Source organism: Suncus etruscus, chromosome 12 (assembly GCF_024139225.1).
Source record: "Suncus etruscus isolate mSunEtr1 chromosome 12, mSunEtr1.pri.cur, whole genome shotgun sequence".
NCBI lineage: Eukaryota > Metazoa > Chordata > Mammalia > Eulipotyphla > Soricidae > Suncus > Suncus etruscus.
The window spans coordinates 103,643,314-103,659,917 of NC_064859.1; the positions used below are offsets into that span (position 1 = coordinate 103,643,314).

The window sequence follows — 16,604 nt, forward strand, 5'->3', positions numbered from 1 at the left end:
CGGGCGTGAGCCCTGAGCACAGAGCCGGGAGTCAAACCAAGCACAGAGCCAGCAGTCACGCCGGAGCACAGCCAGGAGTGAACCCTGACCACGGCAGGGTGTGGCCCCAGACCAAAACCAGCCACAAGGGCAAAACCGCCTGGGGTGCTTGACTGGGCCTCTTGACTTGGTTCCATCCACCCCTACCTACTCGTTTGCTCAGTCCGTCCGCTGAGCCAGTAGGAGAAATACGACGTTTCAAATCAGATTTGGGCTCAGGAAATAAATTAATTTGATGCCGATGCAATTCGTGTCTCTCAGGCATAGCGCCATAAGATTTCTTAGCGATGGGCTTCAACCATTTCATTTGTGGAGAGGAACGTTCCAGTGTGGGTCGACTACCACCACCCGCCTCTTGCCTGCAGCCACACAGCCTACAGATTGCCTTGAGCAAAGCCGGGTGTGGTGCCGGAATGTGCCAGAAGGAGGCCCACGGCCGGCCTGCGACCTGGACGCCTCCTCAGCGCTGCTCTTGCTCCACAGCTCCTCTCTGTGGGAGGACCAGGGACCTGACCACACCTGAGTCCTCCCAGCTGGGAGGTTTCTGAGTCTTCAGGTTTTAGCTTGGACTGTTTGAGTCTTGGGGACATTTCTGGGGTCCACGGCTGCAGACCTGACTGGTCTGGGTGAACCGAGCCCAGCCAGGAACCTCTGCAGCTGCCTCCCTCTGACCCTGCCCTGGCCCCCCTGACCACAGCATCTTCCCACGCCTCGGCCCAGAGACAAGTCGGGACCCTGGCAGCAGCTATGTCTGGTAGTGTCCCGCACTGTGGGTACTGGGCTGTGCTGACCATGGATCAGACAGAGTGCGGGACTGAGTTTTGACACAGGGGTGCAGGGGGAAGGTGCTTCTCTGCAGGGACCAGGATGCTTCAGCTCCTGCTTTGCACCTCAGGACTCAACAGCCAGAGGCACTGAGGGGCACCCAGGCATGCCAGCTGGGAGGGTCCCCATGTATCCCATGTCCTCCACACCCAAGTGCCCCACTCCCTATGGTCTTCCTGGCAGGGAGCTCAGAGCCTGGGGGGGCTGGGTCGGCTCTGAATGATGGAACCCTGCACTCTTCTGACCCGGGCTTATCTTCCAGGCCTGATCAAACCCCAAGATTCTGCTTGGGTGTGGCCCCATCACTTGTCCTGGAGGGGCCCCAATGTTGTCCTGTTTCCTGGACTCAGCCTTTACCAGGTCTACTCTAGCACCAGGCATGGAGGGCAGCCTGGAGGGGTTGCCTGGGTTGGGGTGAGAACACCCACCAGCAGTGGAAATAAGAGAAGCTCAGGTCCCGGCCTCTAGGGAGATCTGGCTTGGGGTGGGGTGAGTGGCCCCCTCCCACAGCTGAGTACTCACGACAGAGCTGAGAGAGAGAGAGACATGTGGGGTACGCATGTGTATATGTCTGTATAGATGTGGTACATGTATAGAATGGCTGCATGCATGGGGGGGTGTCTGGGTGCTAAGGACAGAGACCCCCAACTCTACACTTCAGTCTCTGCTGAGGCCCCACAGGAGAGCATGACGGGATCCCCAAATGTCCAACTTGGGGTGTCTTGGGCCTGGCTTACTCCTTACAGTGCTTGGCTCTGCAGCCTGAGACACGGGGGTGTCTCTGGGCCAGCCTTGGTGCCTCTCGACCCAACACCCCACTCCTGCCCTAAGTTGGACCTTGGGCAACCCCCACACTGGCGCTCTGGGGTCCTCCAGCAGGCTCACCTGTGAGAGTGTGTCATGGAGTGTGTGAGTGAGAAATGTGCTTGGATGTCTCACTGAATCGTGAGTGTCACAGGATGTGTGTGAGTGTGTCAGGAAATGTGTGTGAATGTTTCAAGGAATGTGTGTGTGTCAGGGAGTTGTGTGAGTGTGTCATAGAGTGTGTGAGGAAACGTGTGTGATTTTGTGTCGGAGGGCTGTGTGCATTTTGTGCGACTGTGTGTGACTGTGACTTGGGAAGAGTGTCTATGATGAGTGATCAGGTATGATGGAGTCAACGTGTCCGAGCGTGCACGCCTGTGTGATGGGTGTTTCAGTATGTTATGGGTCTGTGTGCCGTGTCTGGGTGCTGTGTGTTTGGAAACAAACTTGCACACAGGTTGGGGGTTCTCAGCGGTGTGAGTTTCTAGTTGATGATTCGTCCGCACAGACCTGGGGAGAGAGCCCCGGGTGCCCTAATGATGCCGTGAGCAGCCTTGTCTGCTTCGGGGGAGCTGAGGCACTGACCCCCAGAGGTCCCACAGAGGCAGAGGAGCAGGAGGGAGCCAGGCAGGGGTGGGTGAGGCTGTGGGCCTGTTTGGGGAGGGCAAGACTGGCCGAATCACAGCGGAGTGCTCAGGGCTCACTCCTGACTCTGCTCAGGATTCACTCCTGCCTCTGTTCTCAAGGGAAGGGCCTTTGGGATGTCAGGATTAAACCCAGATGCATCCGAAACCCTGTACATCCTCCAATCCCTTGGGATTGTGGTTCTCCATGGGGGCAGGAAGAAAGACAGTGCTGGAACCCCACAGAAGCTAGGGAGGGAGAATGTTTTGGGGTGCAGACCTGAGCACACACAGCAGGGGGTTACTCTGAGCCATTGAGGGATGGGAGGGCTCCTGGGTCTAGGGGCCCCCCAGATACCCCCCAATTCCCGCAAAGATACAAGAGAGACTTGAGGTGCAGGTCCGACCACCTCAAGATCGGAACCACCAGCTGCAGGCCGGACACAAAGGACGTGGCTGACTCGCACGTGGCTGACTCGGGTTCGATCTGCTTCAACCCAAAGGGTCCCCGAAGCACCACGAGGAGTGATCCCGAGCACAGAGCCAGGAGGAACCCCTGAGCGCAGCTGGGTGTGGCCCAAAAACAAGAACAAAAAAAATAAAATGAAAATGAAAAAAAGAACCAATGGTTTAGTCAGCAACACTTCAGGAAGGGACTGAATCATCTGTGCTGTCTCGTCATCCCCATCGTCCCATCATCTCTGCCCGTCCTGTCCCCAAGCAGTGTTCTCGGAAGGAGCCTGGAGAGATGGAAGTGAGTGGCTTTTCTCTCCTCAAAAGTGCCTTTGCAGCTGAGAACAGGGGTCAAGGCGCCAGAGAATAGATAAACGGGTGCTTGGGGACAGGGATGAAGACATTTCTCACCCACCTCCTGCTCGGGTTGAGGCCCTGCTGCAGGGTGTGACTTCCGGCCCAGTCCCAGAGGCTTCCCAGGGAGACCGAGAGGCTCAGCAGGGCTCTTTGTTGCAGAATCTGTCCTGCTCTCTTACCCGACCCCTCCCACTGTCATCACATGATGTATTTTGTGACTGCGTGTATGTGAAACGTTTATATTTTCTTTTTGTTTGTTTGTTTGCTTGTTTGTTTTTAGGTCACATCCGGCAGCGCTCAGGGTGCACTCCTGGCTCTATGCTCAGAAATCGCTCCTGGTTGGGGCCAGAGAGATAGCATGGAGGTAAGGCGTTTGCCTTGCATGCAGAAGATCAGTGGTTCAAATTCTGGCATCCCATCTGGTCCCCGAGCCTTCCAGGAGCGATTTCTGAGCATTGAGCCAGGAGTGCACCCTGAGCGCTGCCGGATGTGACCCAAAAAGAAAAGAAGCACCCACCAGCCTTGAACTGGCAACAGATTCAGGGCCACCTCGGGAAGGTGCGTGGTGGCAGGGGTGCCGGGGGGGGGGGGGCATGTGCAGAGGCAGCTGCCTTCAAGGGCACTTTCAAGGGCACAGGTCAGGGTCCGAGCACTGGATTCAGAGCCTCTTCTCCTGCCTCGGCCTCCAGCTCCAAGAGCTCGGCATGTCTCTCAAGCCAGGACAGGACCCCGGGGCGACTCTCCCAGCACGGGTGACTCAGTTCTGGGGGGACATAGTGGCTTCCTGCATTCCTGCATATGACGAGGAGCCAGCAGAGCCACAACTGTTGTCTGTCTTTTCAGTTTGTCCATCCAGGCTCCAGGCTCCAGGCTCTGTCCTTCTGAAGGCGCCAAGGCCCCGCCCAACCCCCAACCCTAAGCACACTTCCTTCCCCATTCTCATTCGAATCCGGGGCTCAGGGGACCCTTTCAACTGCAGATGGACCCTGGGATGCCACCTGGGAACAAAGCTGTGCAGCCCTAAGGGGGAGGGGTGCCCCTCTGAGGATACTGAAACCCCAAGAAGGAGGCTTTAACAGCCTGCAAGCACATGGCTCAGGCTGCAGTGCTCCTGAGAGCAGATGGGCTGCTGAGGGGCATCTGCTTGTGTCTATGGAGCAGCAGAGCCAACTCCTGTGCACATCGGTACCCCCTGCTGTCTGTCAGTCCTTCCTTCCTTCCTTCCTTCCTTCCTTCCTTCTTCCTTCCTTCCTTCCTTCCTTCTTTTCTTTCCTCCCTCCCTCCCTCTCTTCTCTCCTTCCTTCCTTCCTTCCTTCCTTCCTTCCTTCCTTCCTTCCTTCCTTCCTTCCTTCCTTCCTTCCTTCCTTCCTTCCTTCCTTCCTCCCTCCCTCCCTTCTTTCCTCCTTTCTTCCTGAATCCCCCTGGAAAACAGGAACTTTCTGGAGTCCTGAAAGTCGACTCTCCCTTCCCCGGGCAGGGACGGTCAGCCTCCAGTGTGGATTCCCATATCCATCCAGGGGGACCCACCTGCTCCCTGCTTTCTGCAGTGATATCCGGGGGCCCTGGGCCTGCGTGCACAGGCCAGCCCGGGCCAGGAACTTGGGGCGTAAGGTGCGGGTGTGTGGCCAGGTGCAGCCCGGGTGCAGGGCGTGTGGACGGGTCCCTGGGAGGGTGTCCAACGGGTGGGGCTGTGAGGGTCACGCGAAGCAAGCGGACAGGCTGGAAGGCAGCCCCGGGCCTGGGGGTGAAGGGGGCGCCTGAGCCTCAGCTGGGGGGACACTGTCTCTTAGAGCCCCTGCAGCCTGTCCGTGGGTGCGCAAGTGCGTGTCCAGGTGTGAGCGTGTGCGTCCCGTGTGCCTGCCTGCACGCGTGTGGCCTGCGTGCGACGTGTGTGTGCGCGCGTGCATGCATGTGCGTGTGTGCGCGCGGGCCTGGCCCCCGACCCCGGCACCTTCCAGGCCGGCCCCGTCCCCGTCCCCGTCCCCAGCAGTCCCGGCCCGGCCCGGCCCGGCCCGTCCGTCCCCGCAGGCCCGCGCCGTCAGTCCCGCCCCGCGGCCGGCACCTGCGCCCGGAGTCCCGCCCCGGCCCGCCCCCGGCCGGCCTCCCGGGCGTGGCGCGGACATGGCGGCCAACATGTACCGGGTCGGAGGTAGGCGCGGGCGGCGGGCAGGACGGGCCGGGCCGGGCCGAGGCTGCGGGGCTGCGGGGCTGCGGGCCGGGTGCGGGCCCGAGGCGGCCCGGGGCGCGCGGGGGCCGGCGGGCGGGTGGGCCGGGCCGGGCCCGAGGGGACCCGCAGGCCGCTGGAGCCGGAGCCGGAGCCGGAGCCGGAGCCGGAGCCGGAGCCGGAGCCGGCCGGGCCGGGCCGAGCCGAGCCGGGCCCGCGCCAAGGTGCCCGCACGCCGGGCCGGGCCGGGCCGGGCCGGGCCTGGGTGGGGGCCGCTCACCTGCGCGCAGCCCCGGCCCGCCCGGGTCCAGGCCGTGTCCAGCAGCCCGCCCACCCGCGCGTGTCCCCGCAGACTACGTGTACTTCGAGAACTCGTCCAGCAACCCCTACCTCATCCGCAGGATCGAGGAGCTCAACAAGGTGCGTGGGGTGGGGGCCGGGACCCTCGACATGGACCCTCCGGGATGATGGACCCTCTGGACTGGGACCCCGTGAGCTGGGCCCTCTAGGCCGGGACCCTCTGGGATGCACGCCCTGAGTTGGGGCCCTCTGAGCAGGACCCCCTGGGCTGGTCCTCTGAAGTGGGCCCTCCGGGCTGGGCTGGACCCTCGGATTTGGGGACGCTCACTCCATCACCCTCGCCTCACCTCACCTCCGGGGCTCCAGATATGCCACTGCCCAGGTCCAGGCCCGACGGGGTTATCAGCTTGGCCGCTGTGGCCGGCCCCCCTCACGTTGCTTCCCTTTCCAAGTCCAGAGCTCCCTTTTCCCAGCCAAAGGGGAAGCTGGCCCCGGAGGGAAGAGAAGAGCATCTGACCCCCTGGACCGAGCATTCTCACAGAGCTGGGCTTTTGGCTGATCCATGAGGCCTAGTCGGTCCCCGGCACACAGGTGGTACCCAGGGCGTCAGGCCTACCTGGGTCCATGGGGAGGAATCGGGCCTGAGGCCTCTGCGGTGCTTGGAGGTCCCAGAGCTGCTGGCCTTGCTTGACGGAGACTTGTCTTGGGCCTGGAGCCAGGGAGCTAATCTGGGGGTCAGAGCACAGCTGGCCCCCCAGCACTGTTGCTGTGTCTGCCAGGCCCCCTGGCTCCCCACTGGCTGGCCCAGTGCGTCTGAGCACTGAGCTGCTCTTTGGTTTGCTTCTGGGAGACCCCAGGACACCTGCGGTCAGAAGTGCCTGTGGGGAACGCTGTGGGGGCCCGAGGGGTGTGCATGTATGATGGGGAATGTGAGTATACATGTGTGTAAGTATATGTGTGCGTATATTATGTACACATATGTATATGTGGAGTGGATGTGAGATTGTGTGTACATGAGTGAGTGAGAGAGATTATGTGTGTACGTGTGTGGATATGTACATGACTGTGTGTGTTTCTGGGGTCTGCCCATGCTCTTGACATGCCTGGCAAGAATACGACCACGAGCCCTGAATTGGTTCATTTGGGACCTGGAGGTGGCTCAGTGGTTAAGCCCCGGCGTGTGAGGCCCCGGGTTCCATCCCCTGACACGAAGGAAAAAGAGCAAAGGCAAAGCTTTGAGGGGCACGGTCTACAGGTCCAACATGGCCCGTGGGTCTGTCCCTTCTCAAGTCCCTCTGCCTCTGACCCCTGGCGAGACACCGTCCTCAGGCTGCCTGGCCTGCCTGGTGCCTGGATGCTCCCGCAGACTCAAAACAGTTGCTGCGGAGGGCAATGCTGGGTCTCTGCTGGGAGAAAGCAGTGCTCAAAGGCCATGCGGACACCTTGATTTGGAGGCACATTGTCCCCCTTCTGGGTGCTCTCTGACGCTGTGGGTCAGAGGAACAGGAGGGCAGCTCCACTGGGTGTCAGACGGGCCAGGGTGGAGGCCGCCAAGTAGGGCCCAGAGGTGCTTGTGAAGCCAGAGAACATTCCAGAGCCTGTTGTGTGACCCCCGCAGGGGCTTCCTTCTGAGCCATGCCCGAGCCTTGCCCTGCCCCTGCTGGCAGTACCAACATCCCTCGTACATCCACCAGGTCTCCCCAGCAGGCAGGAGCCCAACTGCCCCCTGGAAGTCTTGCTGGTTTAGGGGCACATACCCCCCCCCCCACCGGTGCCATTCAGGGCCGTTTATGGCTCCTAGGGGGTTCTGGGCTTTGTGTGGGGCTCAGTAGGTCTGTAGAACCGGCTGCCTGCCAGCGGTCACCTTGTGGTCCCTCTGGATACAAAGTCTCAGGGAGGCTCCGTTGGAGCTGTGCTGGGCCTGGCAGCTCCTGAGAGCCTCAGCTGAGCTCCTGAACCAGAGAGGGAAAGGGGGAGAGACAGAGACAGAGAGCAGCTTGGATCTGAGGGGAGAGGGAGGGGGGAAAGAGAAGAGAGTGAGAGTAAGAGAGAGAGCAGCTTCAGTCCACCCGATGCAGCAGCACTGAGCAGCCTGCAGGAAGCAGCTCTGACCTCAGTGGGTGTTTCCTCCTGGGCCCTGTCCACAGGCCCTGGTGGTCTGTTTGGGGGCAGCACTCTGTGTTCAAACCCTTCATTTTGAGGCCCAACAGGGGTCCTGGGCTCCAGATTCTGTCTTGCCCCCAGTTGACTCTGGTGAGGCAAGACTTCGCCGTGTTTTCAAAAGGTTCCAAGTCTCCCGAAGTCCGTGTGTGTGTGTGTGTGTGTGTGTGTGTGTGTGTGTGTGTGTGTGTGTGTGTGTGTGTGTGTGTGACACACTTTGTGCGTGAGGGACGAGGATGGTCTCCTTCAGGCAGCCATGGAGGGGAGGTGGAGACATGGTGAGTGCTGTGTGTATAGTGGGGTGCCTGGAGGTGCAGGGTGTGAATTGAACATGTCTGCGTGTTCCTATATGTGTGCTGGTATGATGCCCGCAGGACCTGTGAGAACACATTTGTTTGCCTGTGAGCACATGTGAGTGTGTTGAGGGGGCATACAGAGCTGGGACCCGAGGTTGTGACCTGTCAAGTCATTGTGCGGTCGGAGAGCACAGTGGTTACCGCCCTGCTTGTCCACCCCAGCACATCTGTAAAGTGAAACTGGGAGGGACTTCTGGGGCTCAGCCTCGTGCTGTTGTCCTTGGACCACCCCCAGCAGTGTTCGGGGCTTAGTGTTCTGCTTGGTTCCTGGCAGTGCTCGAGAGTGTGTGTTCGGGGCTTCCACCCTGAGCCTGTGCTTAGCCCTAGGGGCTCCCTCTGCCTCCTGGGACTCTCCTTGAGGGTGGCTGTACTCTGGTGCTCATGTGGGATGTGGGCCCTGGCCTTCTCCACATAGGTCTTGATGCTCCACCCTCCCCCAGGACTCGCTTCCACCCCACCCCCCCCCAAGGCTGCAGGGCCTGATCTGGGCTTCGTTCCTGTTCCCGCCCCTGCCGGGTGTGCCAGGGCTGTGGGGGCCTTGTCCTGAGACTCTGGAGCACTTGGTGGGCACTCGAGGGGATTTTGGTTTCAAGCGACAGCTTTGCCCCTCCTCCCCTTCCCTCCTATCTCCTTTCATCCCTCCCCTCCTCTGCCCTACTTGGAGGTGCTCTGGACTTACTCCTAGCTCTGTGCTCAGAGATCCCTCCTGGTGGTGCTCAAGCCACCATGCGTGGTCCTGGGAATCCCACCCCGCTTTGCCACATGCCAGGCAAATGCTTCACCCACAGCTCTGCTTCCTCAAGGCGCTTTGCTCCGAGGGATCTGCTCTCAGAATCTCAAACTATCTCTTGGGTGGACCCAGCTGGTCTTGGCCACGTCTGGAATTTGCGTTTGCGAGTTGAGAAGGTTGGGTTTGGCGTCCAGGGCCCCTGGCTCAGACAGTACCCCCAGACTTGCCCCCCTGTTTTGCCTAGTGAGGGGCCAGAGAGAGGGGCCTGCGCTTGGGGCGGGCGGGCTGGCTGGGAGCGACGTGGCCCAGGCTCTCGTCCCATGGTGTCGCGTGGTGTCTCGTGGCGAAGGGTTCCAGTCGCACGCGCAGTACCGATGACTCTTGTCTTTCTTGTCCCTCAGACTGCAACGGGCAACGTGGAGGCCAAAGTAGTATGCTTTTATAGACGGCGAGATATTTCCAACACGCTTATAATGCTTGCAGACAAGCATGCTAGTAAGTCCATTCTCTTTTTTGGGGATTCACGCCTTGTGGCCATTCGCCCTCCTGCCTGCCCTTGACGGGGGAGTGCTCAGGGGATAGTGTTCTGAGTAGCCCAGGCTTTCGCTCTGCTGTCTCCGAGCAGCTGAGATGGGTATGACCTGGGGTGTCACGTTTGCATTGTTCCGTAGTGCCCCTCAGATAGTGCAGGTGGAAACGGGGTTGCTGAGGGGTGGGACCTGTCTGGCTGACTTCCCTGGGCTCTGGGGAGACTTTTTTACTTTCCGAGAGAGCTAGTAGGATTTTTATTTTATTTCATTTCATTTGGGTTGGTTTCTGTTTGAGGGTCACACCGGCCGTGCTCAGAACTGACTCCTGGTGGGGTTCAGAGGGAACGCATGGGGTACTGGAATCAAAACCAGGTTGGCTGCATGCCAGGAAGCTTGCCCTTCTGCTGTCTGGGACTCAGCTCCACCACGTTCCGTAAATGTCTCATGGGTGAGGACCCCTTATAGCCTGGGGCTGGCCATGGTCGTGGGGTCATCTGTTTGTGGCTACATCCACACACTCTCAGCTCTGCCCCAGGCCCTCCCGGCAGACCTTCGGCACAGGAAGGTGTTTGCGAAGAAGCCCAACCTGGCTCAGGACATCTACAGACACATGGGGCTTCCTTCATCTCAGGTGCCTGAGGGGAAATGCTGCTTTTCACTTTGATTTTTTTGCGGGACTGTCTCTAGCATGCTCAGGTCACTGCAGACAGAACCTGGCTTGGACCCCTGGACTCTCTCTGGCCCCCCAAATACTGCTTTTTAATCTATGCCTGAGGTCACACCGATCACAGCGCTGGCCTTGCCTGTGACTGGATGTGTGCCCCCCAAAATCAGATGACTTGCATCTTCACCCTAAGTCGGTTTGGGGCCACACATACAATACTCAGGCACTGTAGGTGGTGCTGGGATTGAGCCGGGTCTGCTCTGAGATATCCTGGGGCTCGGTTCATGCATCCATCCATCAGTCCGTCCATCCGTCCATCTGTCCATCTGTCCCTGCTGCTGCAGCTCTGCCAGGTCATCGGGATGGTCCAGCTCTTCTTGTGTGTCTCATCGTCATCCTTCTGTCTCAGGGTGAAACGCCTCCATCATGGCCAGCCAGCAGCCCCCAGGCAGCACTCTCGCCTGTGAGAGGCCCGGATTCAAATCCTGGCCCCATGCACACGGGCAGAAGGTCTGCCCCCAGGATATCCCAGAGCTGACCCGGCTCCAGTCCTGGGTCTGAGCTTTCTTAGCTTTTTACTTGGCTATGGCGAATGGGCTGGGAGGCTGCAGTTCTTGGGGTTCTGTGGAGGCTGCTGGAGTCTGGTTGGCGGGACCAGGACCCAGGCCAGGATGGGGCCCAGCCAGTCCAGAGCTCATTCCACTCGGAAAATTCCTGCCTACTCTGCCCAGGTCATGCATGCCCTTGTATGATGCCAGCCTGGCTCTACCTGGACCAAATATCCCCGGGTGCCAGGCTTGGCCCAGCCCAGCACGTGCACCTGCAGGGGCTGTTGCAGAGGGTTCTGGGAGCTGGACTGTCCCTTCCATCCAAGGCCTGAGCCTGTGCTCCATCTCCTGCTGCAGGGCTCATTCCAGTGCCCCAAAGATCAGTCCTGTGGTGCCTGTGTAGACAGTGTCCCCAAGAGTCTGTCTGTCACTAAAGGCCGCTCTGGTCTCCCTCGTCTCTAGGCGTGCGGCTTCATACACACCCCGGCCCAGCAGTGCTCATGGCCTCCCCCACCGAAGTGTGGGTCCCCATGACTGGGCCCAGTGAGTCTTGGCTTGGGGGTCCCCTAGGGAGGAGCTGGCACTGTTGGGGTTCTTGGTTCCGTGTCATGTCCTCCCTCCCCAGGAGGAAACAGCCTCAGTTCTGGGGTTCCCAGGCCAGGTGGAGGCACCCACACCGAGTCTGGCCCTTCCCTGCCCCTGCCCTAGTGTCACAGTCTGGCCATGTCTTGGGGCCTCTATGGGAACCCCCCTGGGCTATGCACTCTGATACATTCCGATGGAATGTTCCAGAACTCCGCTCACTCCCGGGCTGACTCTCAGGCTGACACCCGCCCCGTGTTGGGGTTTTCTCTCCGGGAACCCCCTAGGCCTCAGCTCCTGCACTGTGCTGGTTCCAGGCTGTTGTTGTTTGGGGAGTTTCCCCAGCAGTCCTCACTCTGGTAGTGCTGGGCAGCAAACCTCCCTCCCTCCCGACGGATAGGGCTGAATGGGATGAAGGAGAAGGTGCAAGAACCGAAAACCTCCAGGTTCCTGTCAGTCCTGCCCCGCCTTGAACAGGCCTTGTTGTGTCCGACCCTGTCTGCATGCCATCGGCTCTCCATGTGGGGCCCTTGGCCAGCTGGGGGGCCCTGGCCGCCATCCCTGCAGGTGTTCCTAGGAGGCAGCCCCTGACCGGTCAATTCGGGTTGTTTTCATCGCTGTTGAGTAGCATCTTTCTGTTGGCGCTGACCGTCCCCTGGGGCAAGGCGAGTTTGTGCCCAGACCCCACATCACATTCATCCACGTGTCCGCTGCTGCCGAGGACCTGCCCCCACCCCCACCGCTCAGCTGTTGTATCGGGACCCTTTCGTCTTCTGCATCGCTTCAAGTGACTGTCCACGGTTCTCTTATATGTCAGGCCGAGGTCTGTGACACTACCAAGTCAGGCTTGTCTCCACCCTGGTTGCCAGTGAGTGATCACAGAATCTCCAGCTTTGGGGGTGTTGGGCCACCCCCACCCCTGGAGGTGCTCAGGGCTCACTCCTGACTCAAGGCTGACTCTTGGTTCTGTGCTCTGCACTTATCCTGGTTCTGTGCTCAGAGATCCCGCTTGCCAGACTTAGGGAACAATATGGGATTCTGGGGATCGAACTCAAGTCTGCCAGATGCAAGGCAAGAGTCCTACGTGCTGTACTCTCTGTGTGTCTGTGTCTGTCTGTCTGTCTGTCTGTCTGTCTGTCTGTCTCTCTCTCTCTCTCTCTCTCTCTCTCTCTCTCTCTTCACTCTCAAGCTTTTAAAGCTCTGGGTTGGAGTCACTTGTTTGTGGGCCTAGTTTTGACGTTTTCGTGTGGTGTTTGAATGAAGGTGCATCTTGCGGGGGGATGCTCATGTGAAACTTTCTGGTTAAATCGGCTGACATAGACCAGGCTCTTGAGGAGATGTGGGTGTGCAGGGGGGCCCATTGCAGCCCCCCACCCTTTCCTGCCGGTCCCTGTCATGGCAGGACCTGGGGCTGCCCTCGTCACTGTCCTCACGTGAAGGATGTGCCCGTCTGCCCCAGTGGCCAGGCAGGGGTCTTCATGTGCTTTACGCCCCCTAATTTTTTTTTGTTTTGGTTTTTTGGGTCACACCCGGTGGTGCTCAGGGATTACTCCTGGCTCTGTGCTCAGAAATCACTCCCGGCAGGCTTCGGACCATGTGGGATGCCAGGAATCAAGTCACCATCAGTCCTGGGTCAGTCACGTGCAAGGCAAATGCCCTACCTCTGTGCTATCTCTCCAGCCCCATCATACCCCCTCTTCTGCTCTTCTACCTGAGAGTCAGCAGTGGTCAAAGGGCCAGTCCTGATGTGCAGAAATAGGGAATCTGGGACAGGGAAGCGGGTAGGAACCCCCACCCAGGATTCTTTCTTAGCACTGTCTGGTGGGCACTGGGCCCCATTGAGGCTGCACATAGCGCCCCCTGGGGACTGCAGCAATACAGGTGGGACTTAGGGGGCACAGAGGTAGGTAAGGGGTCAGTACAGGTGTGATGGGGGCTAGTAGAATCAGTGTGGCCAGGATGACCCTTCCTTAAGTTGAGGCCCTTGTCCCCCCACACCTTCTGGTGTCCCGGTTCAGGGTCTCACCTCCTTGCAGCTCGCAGACCCAGCTGAGGCACTGGAGCTCTTCGGGACTGGAGGCAGAAGGACCGTGTTTGGGGCAGGGGACTGTACATCCCGGCTATTGGGGCAAGCAAGGATGTTTTCAGCTAGTCTTTGTTCACTCAAGTGCAGCTGCCTGGCCCAAGATGTCTCCTCTCTCAATTATTCACTGTCCCGGGCCATCCTGGACTCGATTTCTCCATCCTCTCACCATTGTGGCTAGAATTCGTGGGTCCCATTGGGAGCAGTTCCGTGTCCTTCCCGGCCCATAGAAGAGAGTCTCTGAACTGCCCCCCTTGGGCGTTAGGTGGAAGTAGCTCTGGGTAGCGCTGTGTCTCAACCGGTCACACTCCTGTGGCCACGTGTCATGGAGATGCTGCAGAAGCTGCCTTGGTCATCAGCCTCGCCTCCAGCGACAGCTGACAAGGACAGTGCAGGACCCCAGCTTGGGCAGGGTCTCAGCTTCTGTCTGGGGCCCGACCCATGCCCAGGGCCCTGTAGGCCAGGACTAGTTGAGAGATGAAAGGGAAGCAGGAGAGCAGGGTGAAGAGCTCCAGTGTGCCCAGGACTCACTGTTGGCACTGCTGTGTTCCCCAAGGGGATAGTGACACTTGCTGTGTCCTCCTGGAACTCATTTCTGTTCCCTTACTACCACCACCATCAACCACCATCAACTACCACCATCCACTATCAACATCAACCGTCACCATCTAGCACCACCATCTACCAACACCATCCACCAACCAACATTTACCCTCCCATCACTCACCACTCCTGCCATCACCACCAACCAAAACGACCACCAACTCGCACCAGGCACCATCAGCCACCATACTGTCAGCCCACCCTACCACATCCCATCACCATCAACCCATCACCACCGACCAACTCTTCATCCCACCACCCCCACCACTCACTCCCACCAGCACCCCAACAGGCTAAGTGAAGGGCAGGGGCTGCCCATGCGATGAGCTGCTCAGAGGCTGCTGAGGAGCCAAAGGCAGCAGGTGTGTGGCAAGTCGGACAAGGTCACCAAGCTGCTGGGCACGTGAGCCCAGCCAGACCCGCCTTACCCCTCCCTCCCTCGAGAGCTCCTGGACCCTCAGCTCTGGAGAACTCAGTCTGTGCCTTGAGAGCACCCCGCCTTTTGCCGCCAGCAGAGCTGGTTTTGGTGGGAGATTTCGGTGGGAGCTGGTCTGGCCTGGCGCCCATTGGGGGGGACCAATGGCTGAGGTTCCTGCAGTCTGACAAGGCACATCCCACTCCACCTTCCTCCTGCCCTCCTGCTGCTCTGTCCTCTCAAGCAGAAGGAGGGGAAGGAGCCACTGACTTTGGGGGAGAAACTGTGAGCCCACTTCGATGGGAGGAAGGACAGACAAATGACGGACGGACGCAGAGATGAGTTATGGAGCACTTTCTACGTCATTCGTGCTCTTGACTAGTCTGGAACCGGCTCTGGCATTTCCATGTCTCCTGTAGAAGTCCCAAGTCCGGTCTGAACCCCCACTCTGGGCCCTGGAGTTTTTTCTTCCTTCTCTTCTCTCATTACCTTGCATCTTTTTGGATTTGTTTTTGTTTTTTGTTTGTTTTGGGTCACACCCTATTGTGCTTAGGGTTTAGTCCTGCCTCTGGCCTCAGAAATTGCCCCTGTCAGGCTCAGGGGACCATATGGGATGCCGGGAAGTGAACCACCATCATTCCTGAGTTGGCCACATGTCAGGCAAACGCCCTACCACTGTGCTGTCTCTCCAGCCCCACATTGCATCTTTTTGGGAGGTGACATTTTTGGTGATATTTTAGCACGTGGTGCTTAGGGTTTACTTCTAGGTCTGTGCTCAGCCATCACTCCTGGTGGGACTCCGAGATGCCAAGTATCAAACCCAGGGCCACTTGCATGCAAGGCAAACGCCCTACCCACTGTACTCTCTGGCCCACATTTAAAAATAAACCCAATTGCATCTGTGCTTCATCTTCTAAAATGTTCTGTGGCTTGGGGCCAGAGAGGTAGCATGGAGGTAGAGCATTTGCCTTGCATGTAGAAGGATGGTGGTTCGAGTCCTGGCATCTGACGTAGAGCCAGGAGTAACCCCTGAGCATTGCCAGGTGTGACCCAAAAACCAAAAAAACCAAAAACATAAAATAAAATGAAATGTTCTGTGGCTTGGTAAATTTTCTTCCTTTGTCTGGATGCAAAGAAAATCGTGGCGCAGCCTCCTGGTCCCCAGAGGACAGACGAAGGCCAGAACGGTGGTTCGTGTATCTGAATTTTCACGATACGGCTGGGAATATTTGCAGGGAAAACCAAGTGGCTCCAGTTTTGTGTTTGAAATCTGAAAATGTTCAGCCCCTAAGCATGGCATTGACTCCAACACCATCTTCTTCCCGCCCTGGTGGGAGCCTCTCACACGGAAACTCCACTCCTTCCACGCGACATGTGTGTGACACATGTTTGTCCTTCATGGGTTTTCTGACACTCCAGCCCATGGACACTGGTGCACTCCTCTCTTTCCAAAGGGACCTTGGCCGGGCCAGGATCCCCCCCTAGAAATGTGCCTTTTGCCAGAAGCCAAGGTGAGCTGAAGCATGGCCACTCCCCAACCAGGAGGAACCTTCCAGAAGCTCTTTTTCTTTTTTCTTTTTTCTTTTTTTTTTTTTTCCTTTTTGGGCCGCACCTGGCGGTGGCGCTCAGGGGTTACTCCTGTCTCTATACTCAGAAATCGCTTCTTGCGGGCTTGGAGGACCATATGGGATGCCGGGAACCAAACCCGAGTTCATCCCGGGTTGACTGCATGCAAGGCAAACACCCTGCCACTGTGCTATCGCTCCGGCCCTTCCCGAAACTCCTGCTACTCCTAGGCTGCAGGGACCAAGGTCTCCCCAGGACCCACAGGGGGATCCCCACCCAGCAGATCTGAGCGTGGCCGTTGGGTGAGGCGAGGTGATGTCTGCACGGGGCCCCACACTGACCATCCTTCCGCTTGTCTGTCTGCAGAGGAGATGGAGGAGGAGTCAGAGACGGTGGTCGAGGCCGACCTGACAGAGAAACAGAAGCACCAGCTCAGACACCGGGAGCTCTTCCTGTCCCGCCAGTACGAGTCTCTGCCCGCCACGCACATCAGGTAGGACACGGGCCCAGACCCCAGACTTCTCCTGTGACACCCCAGCGCAGCGAGCCCTGAGAGTCACAGCTGGGCTCCGGTGCTCAGTAAGTCGAGGGCAGCATCCCACCCAACACAGTCAGCCGCCGTTCCCTCTCTTGTCCACAAGGAGGCATCGTCCTCAGTCACCGCCCAGGCCAGCTCCAGGCACCTCTGCCAAGCAGGCCGGTGGGTGTGGGGCTGGAGAGCACCACTCTGACAGGGACGGAACAAGGGTAGTCCTTAGCTGTTCCTCCAGGTCGTATGTGGCTCCTCCTGAGCCTCTTAGAC

At 58.8% G+C, this 16,604-nt stretch overlaps 1 protein-coding gene across 2 annotated transcripts in view; it reads left to right on the plus strand.

The window, feature by feature from the left end:
* The first annotated feature begins 5,204 nt into the window (after nucleotides 1–5,204).
* Nucleotides 5,205–16,604, plus strand: part of MTA3 (metastasis associated 1 family member 3) — a 38,822-nt gene continuing 27,422 nt past the window's right edge. For both annotated transcript variants that reach the window (XM_049784252.1, XM_049784253.1), the window contains exons 1-4: nucleotides 5,205–5,250; nucleotides 5,618–5,685; nucleotides 9,213–9,306; nucleotides 16,169–16,295. In XM_049784252.1, the coding sequence (XP_049640209.1) occupies nucleotides 5,223–5,250; nucleotides 5,618–5,685; nucleotides 9,213–9,306; nucleotides 16,169–16,295 (317 nt within the window). In that variant the 5' untranslated portion in view covers nucleotides 5,205–5,222. The remainder of the gene's footprint in view (nucleotides 5,251–5,617; nucleotides 5,686–9,212; nucleotides 9,307–16,168; nucleotides 16,296–16,604) is intronic.